The sequence below is a fragment of the Boeremia exigua genome (genome assembly GCF_020726555.1).
Source record: "Boeremia exigua strain MPI-SDFR-AT-0100 chromosome Unknown C7974scaffold_5, whole genome shotgun sequence".
NCBI lineage: Eukaryota > Fungi > Ascomycota > Dothideomycetes > Pleosporales > Didymellaceae > Boeremia > Boeremia exigua.
This window is the reverse complement of record NW_025763522.1, coordinates 149,401-162,594: the sequence shown is the minus strand read 5'-3', so window position 1 is coordinate 162,594 and position 13,194 is coordinate 149,401. Positions and strand designations below refer to the sequence as shown.

At 54.4% G+C, this 13,194-nt stretch overlaps 6 protein-coding genes across 6 annotated transcripts; 2 read left to right on the top strand and 4 right to left on the bottom strand.

Annotated features, from left to right (window-relative positions):
- Positions 1–71: 71 nt before the first annotated feature.
- On the bottom strand, positions 72–1,533 carry C7974DRAFT_162279 (phosphoglycerate mutase family protein-like protein). Its single transcript, XM_046135976.1, has 5 exons — positions 1,045–1,533; positions 639–992; positions 502–588; positions 366–456; positions 72–319 (listed from the first exon to the last, which is right to left on the bottom strand). The coding sequence occupies exons 1-5, from the start codon at positions 1,096–1,098 to the stop codon at positions 156–158; spliced, it is 750 nt and encodes a 249-aa protein (XP_045997703.1). The 5' UTR covers positions 1,099–1,533; the 3' UTR covers positions 72–155.
- On the bottom strand, positions 1,428–1,727 carry C7974DRAFT_310415 (uncharacterized protein; the record flags this gene model as incomplete). The annotated part of the gene is made up of 1 exon (XM_046138268.1): positions 1,428–1,727. The coding sequence occupies one exon, from the start codon at positions 1,725–1,727 to the stop codon at positions 1,428–1,430; it is 300 nt and encodes a 99-aa protein (XP_045997702.1).
- On the bottom strand, positions 1,491–3,293 carry C7974DRAFT_162289 (uncharacterized protein). The gene is made up of 3 exons (XM_046135977.1): positions 2,638–3,293; positions 2,266–2,591; positions 1,491–2,152 (listed from the first exon to the last, which is right to left on the bottom strand). The coding sequence occupies exons 1-3, from the start codon at positions 3,043–3,045 to the stop codon at positions 1,969–1,971; spliced, it is 918 nt and encodes a 305-aa protein (XP_045997701.1). The 5' UTR covers positions 3,046–3,293; the 3' UTR covers positions 1,491–1,968.
- Positions 3,294–3,384: 91 nt separating this feature from the next.
- Positions 3,385–6,836, top strand: C7974DRAFT_375086 (uncharacterized protein; the record flags this gene model as incomplete). Its single annotated transcript, XM_046140187.1, has 4 exons — positions 3,385–3,661; positions 3,713–5,466; positions 5,606–5,823; positions 5,873–6,836. 4 exons carry the CDS (start codon positions 3,385–3,387, stop codon positions 6,834–6,836), a joined length of 3,213 nt encoding a protein of 1,070 aa, XP_045997700.1.
- Positions 6,837–7,968: 1,132 nt separating this feature from the next.
- Positions 7,969–10,463, top strand: C7974DRAFT_162268 (fungal-specific transcription factor). The gene is made up of 4 exons (XM_046135975.1): positions 7,969–8,241; positions 8,287–9,205; positions 9,259–9,634; positions 9,682–10,463. The coding sequence occupies exons 1-4, from the start codon at positions 8,149–8,151 to the stop codon at positions 10,430–10,432; spliced, it is 2,139 nt and encodes a 712-aa protein (XP_045997699.1). The 5' UTR covers positions 7,969–8,148; the 3' UTR covers positions 10,433–10,463.
- Positions 10,464–11,192: 729 nt separating this feature from the next.
- Positions 11,193–12,466, bottom strand: C7974DRAFT_310542 (uncharacterized protein; the record flags this gene model as incomplete). Its single annotated transcript, XM_046138277.1, has 2 exons — positions 11,193–11,667; positions 11,778–12,466. Coding segments are annotated over 2 exons (1,164 nt in total), but the record flags the coding sequence as incomplete, so codon positions are not given.
- Positions 12,467–13,194: the final 728 nt, after the last annotated feature.

Here is a 13,194-nt window from a genome sequence, read left to right as displayed (position 1 = left end):
TGTCAGTCCTGACACCGCTCTGTGTCCTTCCGTTGGTCATGAAAAGTTGACCTTCGGGTCCGGCGGCTAAGTTCGATACGTGCATGTTGATGTGACAAGCCCGTGTGGTAGCCTCGCAACTATTTGTAAGGTCGAGTCGCTCCACACGTGAACTATCAGCTTTGACTTTCATTTGAAGATACCTTGACCAGTTCCTCCAGCACATGAGGATCGTGCTTTCTCTCCTCACCATTCCTTGATGACTTGCTCTCATCGGTCTCCCGCAGATGGGCGTCTGTGGCAGTGGAATCAGGTGTGAAGTCGAATACACGATGTTCGCCTATCTGGTCAGTATGCTCGTGGCAGGCTCGAAAGTGGTGACGTACAGTTCAGCCATGCTGTGCCAGTCATTGGATCCTCAACATCCCAATCTTCGGTTAGAAAGTGAGTGAATGCACCATGGGTGACCAGTACGATCTTGTTGGTCAGCAAGGATAATACGAGTTAGGCATGTTGACGAACCTGTTTCTCTGATCGTTGCTGTAGAAAGCTCCTTAGGTCTGCTGCACGTTTTAATATCGCGTCTTTCTCGTACGCCCAGTATCCTTTCTAAATACGATTAGCTGAACATCGAACGATATGCATCAAAATCAACGAACTTTGCCGTTCCAGCCTTCAGTCACGTGCGAAGCGTCGATCTTGTTGTAATCAAAGGGTAGTTCTCCTTCCGCAAAGAGCGTAGGCAAGATTCGCACTACATCGTCTGCATTGTCTGCAAGGCCCACATCACACCCCATGTCGCTGACTTCTTGCAACGGCGGCAGCAGCACGAAGGGAACCTCATTGCGAGCTAGTGCTGGACCCAGACTCAAGGACGCCGTCTGAATGGTGCGTCGCAGTGGCGACGAGAAAACAATGTCGATGTCGTTGTGATACTTGAAGACGGACTGGAGGGTGCTGCATTGCCCTTTCCCCTTGGGAGTGAGGAGTGCGTCGCGGATAGTGTAGTCACGCTGCAATGGTGTGAGATCATCGTCAGTTCAGGCTATTGGACTCCTGACTTACAGTCGCATTGTGATCGCCTTGCCCATGCCTGATTATGTGGACTCTCGGAGGCATACTTAGTGTAGTGATGCTGTGTGGTGGTGGCCAGTGATGTGGGGTTGTAAGGCTGAGTCACCTAACAAATACAAATGCGACTGGTGACTGCCAAGCACAGCTTGGTGGTTCGGTAGAATAACCTTGCAGTCGGCGCGACGAGATTAGAGATAAAGACGCCCCTACTTTGTTCCTTACTGCTGGGAGCTCGTGCTTCGACTTCTCACCGTTCGAGACGACGATTTTACCGATGACGTCAGCGCCAGTACCATTTGGGAAATGTGGATCTTCACGATAAGAGGTGCTCAGATTGCCTCAGGGCCTCTGCGACAACTGCCTGTGACATGACTCTAGAGGTAGCACAACACATTCTGCACAAAGTCCTTCCTCCAGTTCGTGTTCGTCAGTTCGTTTGCCCTCAAGCACCATTCGATCGCTCCTGCAAATTCTGGGCCTGCCTCATCACTGGCCATCTTACTCCACTGCATGGCAGCCGCCCAATCGAGTACAGGAGCTGTGACCGTGTCACCAGGACTCAGCGTCTTACGGATTGGCATGGACTCCAAAGCATTGCCAAAACACAGCTCGAGCAGCCTGATGCCTAGACTGGACAGAGCATCGGTCGGTTGAGCGCCTGGGTTGGGCGACATCTCTTGTGAGATGTAGGGAAGATCCAGATTCGCGGTCGCAGGATCATTTTGATTCGACAAGAAAACAATGTCGTCTTTGCGGAGACGCATGCTGAGCCATGGCGTAGCTCCCAGCCTGAGAAATGATGTCGCTAGCGTAAGGGCGAGGCAGTACCGATTGCGTCTAGTGAGAACGTTGTTGTCTTGCAGAAGATCTCGCAAACTTGTCGCGGGTATGCCCAAGCTCAAAGGCGCTGTTGCGTCATGATGGAAGATGAAGCGATAATCGTCTTCTTCTATGAACCCGATGCAGCCCATACATTGAGTATCTAATGTACTGCATAAGTTCTTGATAGACGACATGGGCTCGTCTCGCAGCTGTGTGGCTGGCGCTGGCAATGTTGGAGCACACCATCGAACCCTCGTATTTGCGGTCGGAGGTACGGCTATCGACACATTGTCAGCATCTGTAATCTTGATCTTTGTGCTACGTTGCACGTTGGCCTGTAGGAGAAAGACGATATCGAACTCGACTTTTCCAGCTGTGGGACCAGCTAACCCAAGGTTTACTGTATGGCTCAAACAGCCACACTGCCAAGCCTTTGTCAAGGCCCCGTGTAACCGTTTTGCATGTCGCCAAAAGTCATTGATCTTACGGTCGATGAGAGTAGTAGACTTGGAGATACTCCGTTGTTGACGCGCCGTGATAATTTGATCGTCAAGCTCCAGAAGTTTTTGCATTTGGTTGCATGCCTCTTCCAGCTGCTTGAAGAGCCGCTCCCGTGTAGACTTCTTCAAGCTGAACTTAATGCGCTTCGACTGGAACTCGAAGTTCGCTCTGCTCATCAAGTCAACGCGAGATGCACTTTTGACAAGTACACTATTCTGCACACATAAGCTTTGAACCTGCACAACTCTGCGCAATACTCACCTCATCAACTCTTGCCTGAAAGCTAGAATTGGTGACACCCATCTCCTGTTTCAACGACTCTACGACTCTGTTGATCTCTACAATTGTCTCGAGGAACAGCTTGTAGCTTTCGGGCAGGCGCTGCTGCAGCCTCGTCTCCAGGTCTGGATCCTCCCACCTCTCTCCAGCTGGGTCTGCCATAAGTTCTTTGAGTTCAACGTCATCCACTACCAGGGGAAGCAGGAATCGCTCGACATTGCGCTCAAATTGAATCTTCTGGATTCCTAGGGTCCGGATGGAGTGCCGATAAGCTCGTTGCACTTTGTACCAGTCTCTGAGGATGTCCAAGCTCTCATGGTAACTTTCAAGCGCGTGGATAAGTAGTGGAAATGCGCCAAGCACCAGTCCGGCGATTTCAATGCCGCTCATGTTAGAGAGTTGTCTCGGACGGAAGGAAGGCTAGTAGGTAATCACTAAATCCGGACGATGAAGGGGGAACGAATAATCTGTCAAAGTGTATGCGCACAACTTCTTCTATGTGAACTTTGACTGCATGGTGCTTGTGAGAAGCGCGAGAGCATGAGAAGGTCGTGAGACTGGCGAGGCTGAGGTGCATGGTGGGGGCCGAAAGTGAGGGGTTGTCATCATGTGTTGTCATCAATAGAGGTTTGTTCATCCACCTCATCTTCTCCACATTTTTAACAACATCTGCCACTGTGATGAGGGCTATAAAGTGTTGTACTCATGTCCAGCAAGAGCGATGACGTCATGCAAATCTCATTAGCGGCTTCCTCAATCGAAGCTGCCCATTCGTTCGAGCGTTTGTGTTCACTTCTCAACGATGCAGAATGCGAAGGCCGATCAGCTCTCACGAAGCATGAGGCTGAAGACCAGTCGACCAGATTCCGCCTGTGGGCCGGCAACATTGGTGCATTTCACCGATTACCCTCAACTGCATCACTAGACTATCGCCTACGCGAGTCGCCGAACGTTGCAATTCAAATTCAAGAGCACCTCAAGGATTTGAATGATTGCCTCAATACTGGTGTGATGTTCTTTTCGGATTCTTTGATACACGACTGACCATCTTCGACAGTATGCAGCATCGCGTTAGGTGAACGACCAAATCGGCCTATTGATAGCGATGATGAGGATGAGCAAGAAGACTATGAAGACTTTGATGGCTCCGATGTACGAAAATTTTATACGGATGATCCACACGAAAGCATTGCAGTCTCCTCGAGCGAAGCCGAAGAGTCATTTGGAACCGCTAAGGATACCATCACTGGTCTTTTTCGCCTGTCTATACTTATACGCAAATACACTCCACGCGATCGATTTTCTAGGGCCCTCAGCGGACCCAACCCTTTCGATGAGACTTTTGATGTTGCTCATGTCTCGCAAAAGTTTCCTAAGCTCGACCAAGCCCCGTACGCATGGCTCAAGTTGCGTCTGGGTAGAGCCATCACACAGCGGCGGCGGTACTTGCAATACGCCCGCGAGCATAGACAAAAGCTTGGTCATGGTCTTGAAGAGAGTGGGATCAGCAGTATTCCCATACAGCCTTCTAGTCTTGCCCCGAAACAACTCAACTTTCCCATGCGGTCCGAGGCTGGTGTGACGAGGACCTTGGGACATCCAAGCACACTGACGCCCACGAATGCTTCCACGTTGCTTCTCCCCAGCTCTACCGTGCCTGATGAAGATCTTGAAGACTCTCAATCGCAAACCTCGTTTGCAATATCGCTAGAAGACGAGGACAGGAACGAGCAATTCCATCTTCCTACCCTTGCAGATGTTCTGAATGGAAATGAAACGTTTGAGTGTCCACTCTGCTGGACAATACAGAGCTTTCGCAAAGAATCTACATGGCGTAAGCATGTTCTGGCCGATCTTCGCCCATACGTATGTACCTTCAAGAACTGCGATCTCAAGCTGTTTCCGCATCGCCAGAGCTGGTTCGATCATGAGCTGAGTCATCATCGAAGGACGTGGTCTTGTCTCCTTTGCCAACAACGAAATTTCAAGGATCCAGACGTCCTTCGGCAACACCTCGGACAGTATCATCTTCACGACCAGGAGAATGATCAAATAGACACTGTAGTGGAAAGTGGTACACATACAGTGGTCGCCATCGCTGCTTCCGAATGTCCGTTCTGTGACGAATGGCAAGCTGATCTTGGAAAGCTCAACCCCGAGCTACTCAGCACTGCAATCAGTGTAACACCAATGCAATTCAGAAATCATGTGGGAACCCATATGCAAAATCTGGCCCTATTTGCAATCCCGAGGGGTGCTCTAGCACGAGATGACCTGAGCGAAGGGTCAGTGGCGAGCGCAAGAGCTGCTGGCAGGGCGCCAACGATATCATCAACAACAAACTTTGGGAAGCGCCTAGAGCGCGCAAGATCAGTCAGTATAGGCAGTTTCAGCTCGAACTCCACGAGCTTCAGTGCCCTTGACTATCGGCATCGAGCAGGACTCCGAAGTTATCCCTGCCCCCTCGCGCAATACAACTGCGCAGACTCCTTCTCCTCGAAGAGAAGCTGGACGAGACACGCGAAATCCGGACATTTTTACGAGAGCTACTGGCTTTGTGATATGTGTGATGCTTTGGCCCCTTCTCGATTTCACGAGATCGATCACTTCACAGAGCATATTCGTAGTACTCACTTGACTGGCCCTAGCGATCCTGAATCTCTCAAGAATGATATCCAGAACCATGTTATGCGCTGTTCCATACAAGGTCGCCGAGCTCCACATTCATCAAGCTGCCCACTATGCGATGAAGAGTTTGTTGGGCCTTTAAGCTGGGAGGAGCACGTGGATGGCCTTTGGCACCATCTCCGAGTTAGTACTCGCGCACTGGACCCCACGAGCTGGAAGACCGATACGGCTCTTGAGCAATATCTTATAGAGGAAAAAGTCATTATGAAAGAGAACGGCAAGTGGAAAATTTGCGAAAGGGTTCCGGACTACTCGTCTCAAGACAAAGTACCGGAAGACGTTCGCACGACACCTAGTAGAGGATGGGGCACCAGTCATAAACGCCCATGACTTGACCCTTCACCCGCCATTTCCTCGGCTGTTGAGCGACATGTTTCCCCGTCCGAATCCGGACCTTGTAGATGACGAAAAATTGGTGGCGATTGAGAGATTGTTCGAACTCCAGTCGCGAGTAGCACTTGTTGGGATGGCCGACGTAGGGTAAGTTTATCCTGTGCATGCTGCGATGTATGACATTGATCACGTGTAGTAAAACCGAACTCGCTCGGGAGTACTGCTACCGCGAAGCCGCACGGTGGCCACAGTCACACATCTTTTGGATAAGCGCCGGAGATCAAAACCGACAACGCAAGAGTTTCAGAGCCATGATGAAGGGAGTTAATCTCCCGGGCTACGACGACAAAAATGAACTCATCGACGCTGAAATGCTACTCCGGGTACTAGATACCCATACCCCATGGATTCTAGTCGTTGATGGGTTAAACCACAATATCCTTTTCATGGGAACGCCCTCAATAGTCTCTCAAGGAGGAAGCTACGATGACCTTCTCCTGCTACTCCTGTCTGGAGATCGCGGCGGAAAGGTCTTGCTTACCACTCAGAGTTTCAATGTCGCCTTTGATCTAGTACAGAGCTCGCAAATAGTAGAAGTCGAGATCTTGACCGAGGAAGCTTCGATCAGCCTGCTACGTAGCCGACTAAACTTCGAGAGTAATCTCGACAACAGCGAGCTTGCCGAGCTTGCCGAAATAGCAAAGTACAGGCTTATCCGGCTTGTCCGTATTTGTGAACAGTCCAATACCCTCCATCCTAGGGTAGACATGAACTCATTTGTTCCATACATTCGCGAGGTCTTCAGTGACTCGAATCGAGAACCAGACCGCGATCTCGACAACCCTGAAACAATACCAGGCGTAAACACAGACTCACCAGATTTCGCTTACGTCGCGGATCCGACAAACGTACCTCCTCCCCCGTCTGTTATAAGCACTGGGAGTGAATGGTATCACGACGATGAAATGATAGTCATAGATGTGGATACAGGCTCACCAGACTTCGCTTACGTCACGGAACCTTCAACGAACGTATTACACTCTCCCTCGCCTGTTGTGAGTACTGGTGAAAGTAGTGGTGGGGTGACGAGAAAGGCGGAGGAATCTGAGCAAATTCAGGAACTGGATAGCGACAAGGCAGGAGGGGAAGAGGCCAGATAAGGCAGGTAGGAGGAAGAAGCAGCCACATCCATTTAGAAGGTGTTGCAGGTCAATGCAGCCTCAGCTCGACGTTCGCCTGTCCTGCAGACTGCGATGGACGACGAATGTGATGATGAAATCTGGTGTCACAGAGAAGAGAGGCTTGGCGTCTACAATGTAGTTCTGCTACTACCTAGCTGTCGCTTTTCAAGCAAGACGGCGAATGAGCGACCTCCAAGCTGAACAGCTTGAACATGAAACTTACAATCATAATGATGCTTAAAGCGAAGGTTCAGCTAAATACTACCTGGGTTGTAGGCAAAAACAGTCTATGGATTTTTTGGACATGTCCTTCCTTGGCGTTGCGTGGTGAAGTACTCAGCTCACATCCTTGATCCGCCGTTTGTCCTGCGACGTGGGAACCTGGGTACATACAACAACTGCACGCAACCATCGCTGCGCACAAGACAAAGGACTGCTGACTGCAGGAACGGCGCCAAGGGCTTCATGCTTGTCGACACCAGCGCGCGATGCAAAGCGGTGAAGCTGGCCCGGGCCGTGTCGAGGCCGCGATAGGAGAGCCGCTCGGGGCTCGCTGCGTCGGCGATGAGGGCCGTCTAGATGCGCACGGTTGGTGTGACGGCGGCTGCGCTCGGCGCTCGAGACCGCGCCGGTCAGCATGCCGGCCCCACGACGGCGACCGGACGCCGTGCTTGTCGGGCTGGAGGGACAGGAGGCGCACGCCGGCTTTGACACGGGCTGCCTGGACTCAGCGCGACTGCGGCCATGACATCAAACGAGGGAGGCAGCCGCGCTCTGATTCGCATTCGTACACAGCTCCGCCATGCAGCCGCGTGCCGCTCTTGGCGGATGAAAACTCGCACGTGATTGTAGCGGCGCTTCTTCGGTGCTAGCGACACGGCTTGCCTGCAGGTGGCACGGGGCGGGCCAGGGCCGGCGTCGCCAGGTCAGTGAGGGCTGCAGTTGCGCGCATGGCTGCGGTGTGAGGAGAGGGGGTCAGGCACTGCAAGCCTCCACGGCGCTGAACGTGCAGATTGGTGCTGCAGTCGCTGAGGCTGGTGGCCGGCGTTGATGGCGCGTTGCGGGGGCGTTGCGGCGCTGAGGCAGACTGGGCCGGCCGTCAACAGACGCCCATCGGCCCACGTACGGCTGTTCCGTGCTGCCATAGCCTCGTCCCGTGTCCGCACGCTGGCAGCCCTTCTCCTCGACAATTCCCAGCGCGCATCCGTCGTCCGATCAACAAACCCGTATCCGTGCTCGTGTCTGCGATCCGTCGCGTTTTGCAGTTGCTCGACTGCGACTGCCTTTCATCATGACCAGCAGCCCCACGCCTTCCGTCTCCGCCGCGGACAACAGAGTGCGCAAACGCGTTTCCGCGGCCTGCGCCTTCTGCCGCCGCCGCAAGGTTTGTCGCGTCCACCACAACATTTGCTGTCGCTGAGTCTCGCAGATCAAGTGCAGCGCCGAAAGGCCCTCGTGCGCAGCCTGCAAGACGTACACTAGAGTCTGCAGCTATGAGGATGCCCAACACGTCCCCAGGCCGGCCCGTGTCCGCCCGCCCAAGTCTTCTGGTCACGTGGTTTCCTCATTCACCCCCAACTCGGCTTCTGCATTCACCCCTGTTGGCTCGGAGCACCTGCGCCATCATGGCATTGCTGATCACTCGCTCAGTGCTCCTCGCCTCGGCACCGAGAATGGCTTCTCGAGCTACCGTGCCCGCATGAGCACCTTGTTCGACGAGCACGCCCACCATGACCGTTCTGCTGTTGAGGCACGCTCCAAGATGCCAGAGCAGTGGATCGAAAATGGCCTTGTTGCTGAAGCCACTCGTCAGCGCCAGCTCGAAGGCTTTAACCTCCAGCGAGGTACCCTAGACTTCGATGGCCTCGATCCTGACCTTGGCATGCATCTGCTGAACCTACACTGGAACCGCCAGCATCACTCGTTCCTCGTCACCTACCGACCAGCTTTTATGAGAGATATGGCCTGCGCAGGTCCGTATTTCTCAAAGCTTCTTCTGAACGCGATCTACTTTGGCGCATCCAAATTCTCGCCTCGTCACGAAGAGGTCCGTAGCGTTGCCACCGACGTTCGAACTGCTGGATGGCAGTTCCGCAACCGTTTCCGTCAGCTCCTAGGAGATGCCTTGGATAAGAGTGAGATCACCACCATCCAGGCCCTGCTGGTCATGACCAACTCGCTGTTTGCCCTCGGTGATGAACGCAGTGCAGCCTGGACATATGCAGGCATCGCATTCCGCATGATTGTTGATCTGGGCCTGCACGTGGATACGTCCGATATTGCGAGCACCAGCAGCCATTCTGACCAAGACTGCGAGGTTCGACGACGCGTCTTTTGGTCTGCTTTTGGTAAGCAGCTCCCGTAACCTGCATCAGAGCCCAGGGACTAACTAACCGTCTAGTCATCGACAAAATCCAGAGTCTTTATCAAGGTCGGCCTGTAAGCATCAGAGAGTCCGACGCCCTTGTACCCCTCAAGTTCCTTGATACGTACGAGGAGCTCGAGCATTGGTCGCCCTTCGCCTACAACATCGACAGCTATCCAGGCTCTCCATCCTTCAGCGTGTCCACCTTCAAACAGCTCTGTCTGCTCTCGATCATCCTCAGCGATATCATCGGCAACATCTACACCGAGAGTAGGCCCAATGCCGACCTCACTACCAAGCTGCACAGCATCCATCAGACCCTGGTATCCTGGCGAGACAACCTGCCAGATCACCTTACCTTCACCCCCACAAAGACATCCTTTACCCCTCCGCCTCATGTCATGAAGCTGCAGTAAGTTTTCCAAACCTCGCTTCCTGCCTTCTACTGACTTCAGATAGTGCGCTGTACAATGTTCTGTTGGTCCTCCTCCACCGGCCATTTGTGACTGACGCCCATCTTCTCAACATCCCTCGCACTATATCGGTCGGCTCCCTCAAGACATGTGCAACGGCTGCGAACGATATAGTGGACCTTATGCGTGCGTACGACAAAGCCTTTGGCGTGCGAGGAGCTCCCTACTTGATATCCTATGCTGCTTATGTGGCAGCGACGATACATGCGCGTATCGCTGCCAACTCGAGCGCCGACTCTCACGCCCATAACAATCTTGTGGCATGCTTGTGCGTGCTTCATGACAACCAGCAAGCAAACCGGGCAGTACGGCGTGCGAACGCAGTCATCCAGGACCTCCTCAAAAGGATGGGATTGGAGGTCCCCAATCTGGACAAGACCGCATCTTACAAGAGCGCCGACATCGAACAACAAGAGAGCCTTCAAACACCCGATGTCGATGGCATTCTTGAGAAGTTCACCCGAGTGCACGTCAGCGCCCAGAAATCGCAGCCAGCTGCGGACACACGCGATTCGACTGAGGTGGCTACAGCCGTCCCAGCACAGACCAATGGTGAGGTCTCGGGGGCAGACGCTGACGGACCGGTCGATGTTCCCATGCAAGATGCCCACCATGAAGGTCTTCAAAAGCAAGCCCAACAGGCTGCAGCAGATCCGAATGTTGCGGACGATATACTTTACGGCCTCAACGGGCCCGCGTTGGACAACTTTGCCTTCTTGGACTGGGAGGCGCTGTGAGTGGTGTTTTGTCGAACTCTAGAACGACAACTGGACCTATAAGCCTTTTTCACTGGCTACAGTCACAACTCGCTCTTCACATCAACGGTTACGATGCGGCAGATCACGTTCTCGCTTGGGATGCCCATTTCCACCGTCCGTATGCCAAGACACGGTTGGCTTTTGCGACCGTGTCTCATGTCGTCTCGAAACTGTGGCCGATTGGCTCGGCCGTTCTTATCTAAGCTTTCTCCGTCATCACGCTTCGAAATGTTATCAGTTGAGGCAAACTCGACATTGTAGAATTGCGGCAAGGGTACGGAAACTTTCCCGGCAGATCTTCGGGACATGAAATGCACCCGCGGAAACGGCAAGCCTACGGAAGTGTACGATGAGCAGGGCATAGTCCCGCCTCTACTGCGCTTTTCAAAGTACAATGTTCTTGTGAAGGCGTCTTTGACTGTGCACACACGTTTGTCTATAACAGTACCATGCAACGGCATACTGCTGGCCATTTGGCGCTCACTCTAATACAATATCTTGATCACTTCGTACTTCTTTGTGTAGTCAGTCATCATATGCCAGCTTGTCTCATGATTGAGCACATGTGTGGTGGACTAGGTGTAGTGTGCATAGCAGTGATTCTTTTCCAGTGAAATCCATTTGTGTATCCTACGACGGTGCGCACTGTTGCGCAGCAAGATCTGTACGGCAGTCCAGCTGCCTACACCCCCCCATAACGCCCCCCAATCTCCTCCCCACCCCCCCAACTACCTCCCCCCTACACCCTCTTCTCCTTCCCCTTCCCCTTCCCTCCCGGCACCTCCCCTCCCGCATACACCCCCCCGAACCGCTCCACCTCCTTCGTCAAGCTCGAGTGGCTCCTCCCCTGCCTCACCCCCCCACCACCCGCCAACACCTTCCCCTCGAAGGCGGCATTGAAGCCCGCCACAAACACCTTCCACCCGCCCACCGGCCTGCCGCCCTCCAGATGCGCCAGGATCCACTCGCGCTCCTCGCGCACATACGGCTGCACGACGTCACGGAACCGCACCGCTGTGTTGCGGCGGATCTGCTGCACGGTGCGCTTGTTCAGCGCCGTGAGCGCCGCCTGGCACGTCCACGAGCGCGGCGGCGGGTTCGTGAAGATCCGGGCGCGGCCCGTGGCGTCGGTCAGCCGCAGCAGGAGCTTGGCTTTCTGGTCGGCGGCAACGCCGGTGGGGAGCAGCTCGTAGCGGCCCGGGACGAACTGCGTGCTGCGCGTGTGTTAGCAGGCTGCTTGGGGGAGGTGGGGGAGAGGAGGCGTGGAGGGAGTGGGGAGTGAAGGTGCAGGTGAGAGAGGCGGGGAGGGGGGCGTGGGACGTACAACTCTGGCTCCGTGGGGAACGCGGCCGGGTCGGAGTAGTCCGTGGCCAGCGCGCCCCACTTCACGTTGCGGAAGAGCTCTGGCTTCGACGTCTCCTTGACCTTGCCTGGCAGGTCGTCGGCGTCGCTGTCGTAGTACTCGGGGCCGGCTTTGGTGGCGGCGGCGATGAGGCGCGCGTGATCGGGGTTCTTGGGGTCGAGAATGCGCTCGGAGCGCTTCATCACGTTGGTCGAGAGGACGAACGGGGGTGCGAGGGTGGATGAGGAGGCAACGGCAGCCGAGGTGGAAGGGCCAGCAGTGGTGGAAGCGCCAGCAGTGGTGGAGGAGCTGATGGCGGCAGCGTCGAACATGACGTCGTCCTCGTCGTCGGCGTCGCTGTCAGTGTCTTCGTGGGTAGGTCTAAGCTTCTTGGCCCGGTGTGAGGTGGGCATGAGCTTCTTGGTGGTGGTCTTGAGAGATCTCCTTGAGGGAGGTAGGATTTCGATCTCAGAGTCAGTGTCATCGATATCTTGGTGGTCGTCGAGAGATGCTTCGACAGATGTACGCTTGCGCGAAGAAGCACTTGGCTGTGGTGAAGGGCTGGGAGGTGGGGTGGGTGAGCCTCGCAGCGCAGACTGGATGCAGCGGAGGCGGATCTTGAGGCCAGAGCTGTTGGAGCTGGAAGCAGATGAGTTGATACTGTTCTGAGATGCCTGAGCTTCGGTCTGCGAGGACGTGGGGATATCTGCTGCCACGGCTGCGTGGTCTGCTTGGTGTGACTTCAGAGTGAACTCGAGACGTGAGCGGGACGAGCTGGACGATGATGAGGTGAGACTGGTCTGAGATGCCTGAGTCTCTAAATGCGAGGATGTGCGGACATGAGGTGATGAGGATGTCTGGCGAGGGCCGCGAGGCTTCAAATACAGCCTGAGACGCGGTGAACGGGATGGCGAAGGTGAGGCAGTCTCAGCGACTTTGTCTGACTTTGAGTCTACTGCGACCCGTTAGTGATTTATCATCCTGTGCGAGGGATCTGGCTCACCATGCGGGGAAGATGGCTGAGCGAGCTGGCTGATGACAGCAGCACTCTTGCAAGACGCCGAGGGAGCACTCGTAGCGGGCGATTCAGCTCGGTGCGATGGAGGCGACTGACTCTCGCTCATGGCTTGAGCCGGAGAGACGGGAGAGCTGTCGGCGCGCGGGGTGCTAAGCATGTTCGCGTGCGCGTTCATGCTGCTCTTCGGAGCGATGGTGCGGTGACGGTTGAAAGACATTGTGGTGACGTTGCGATGCTATACAAGAAGCGGTGCAACAAAGTGGGCAAGAGACAAGACTGAGCGTACTCAAAAAGAACTTTGAGAGACAAAAATGTGTGTGTGACAAAAGTGGGTGGAGAGGTGTTGGTGGCAAGCTGAGACGTGGGCACAGCGAGGTGTAA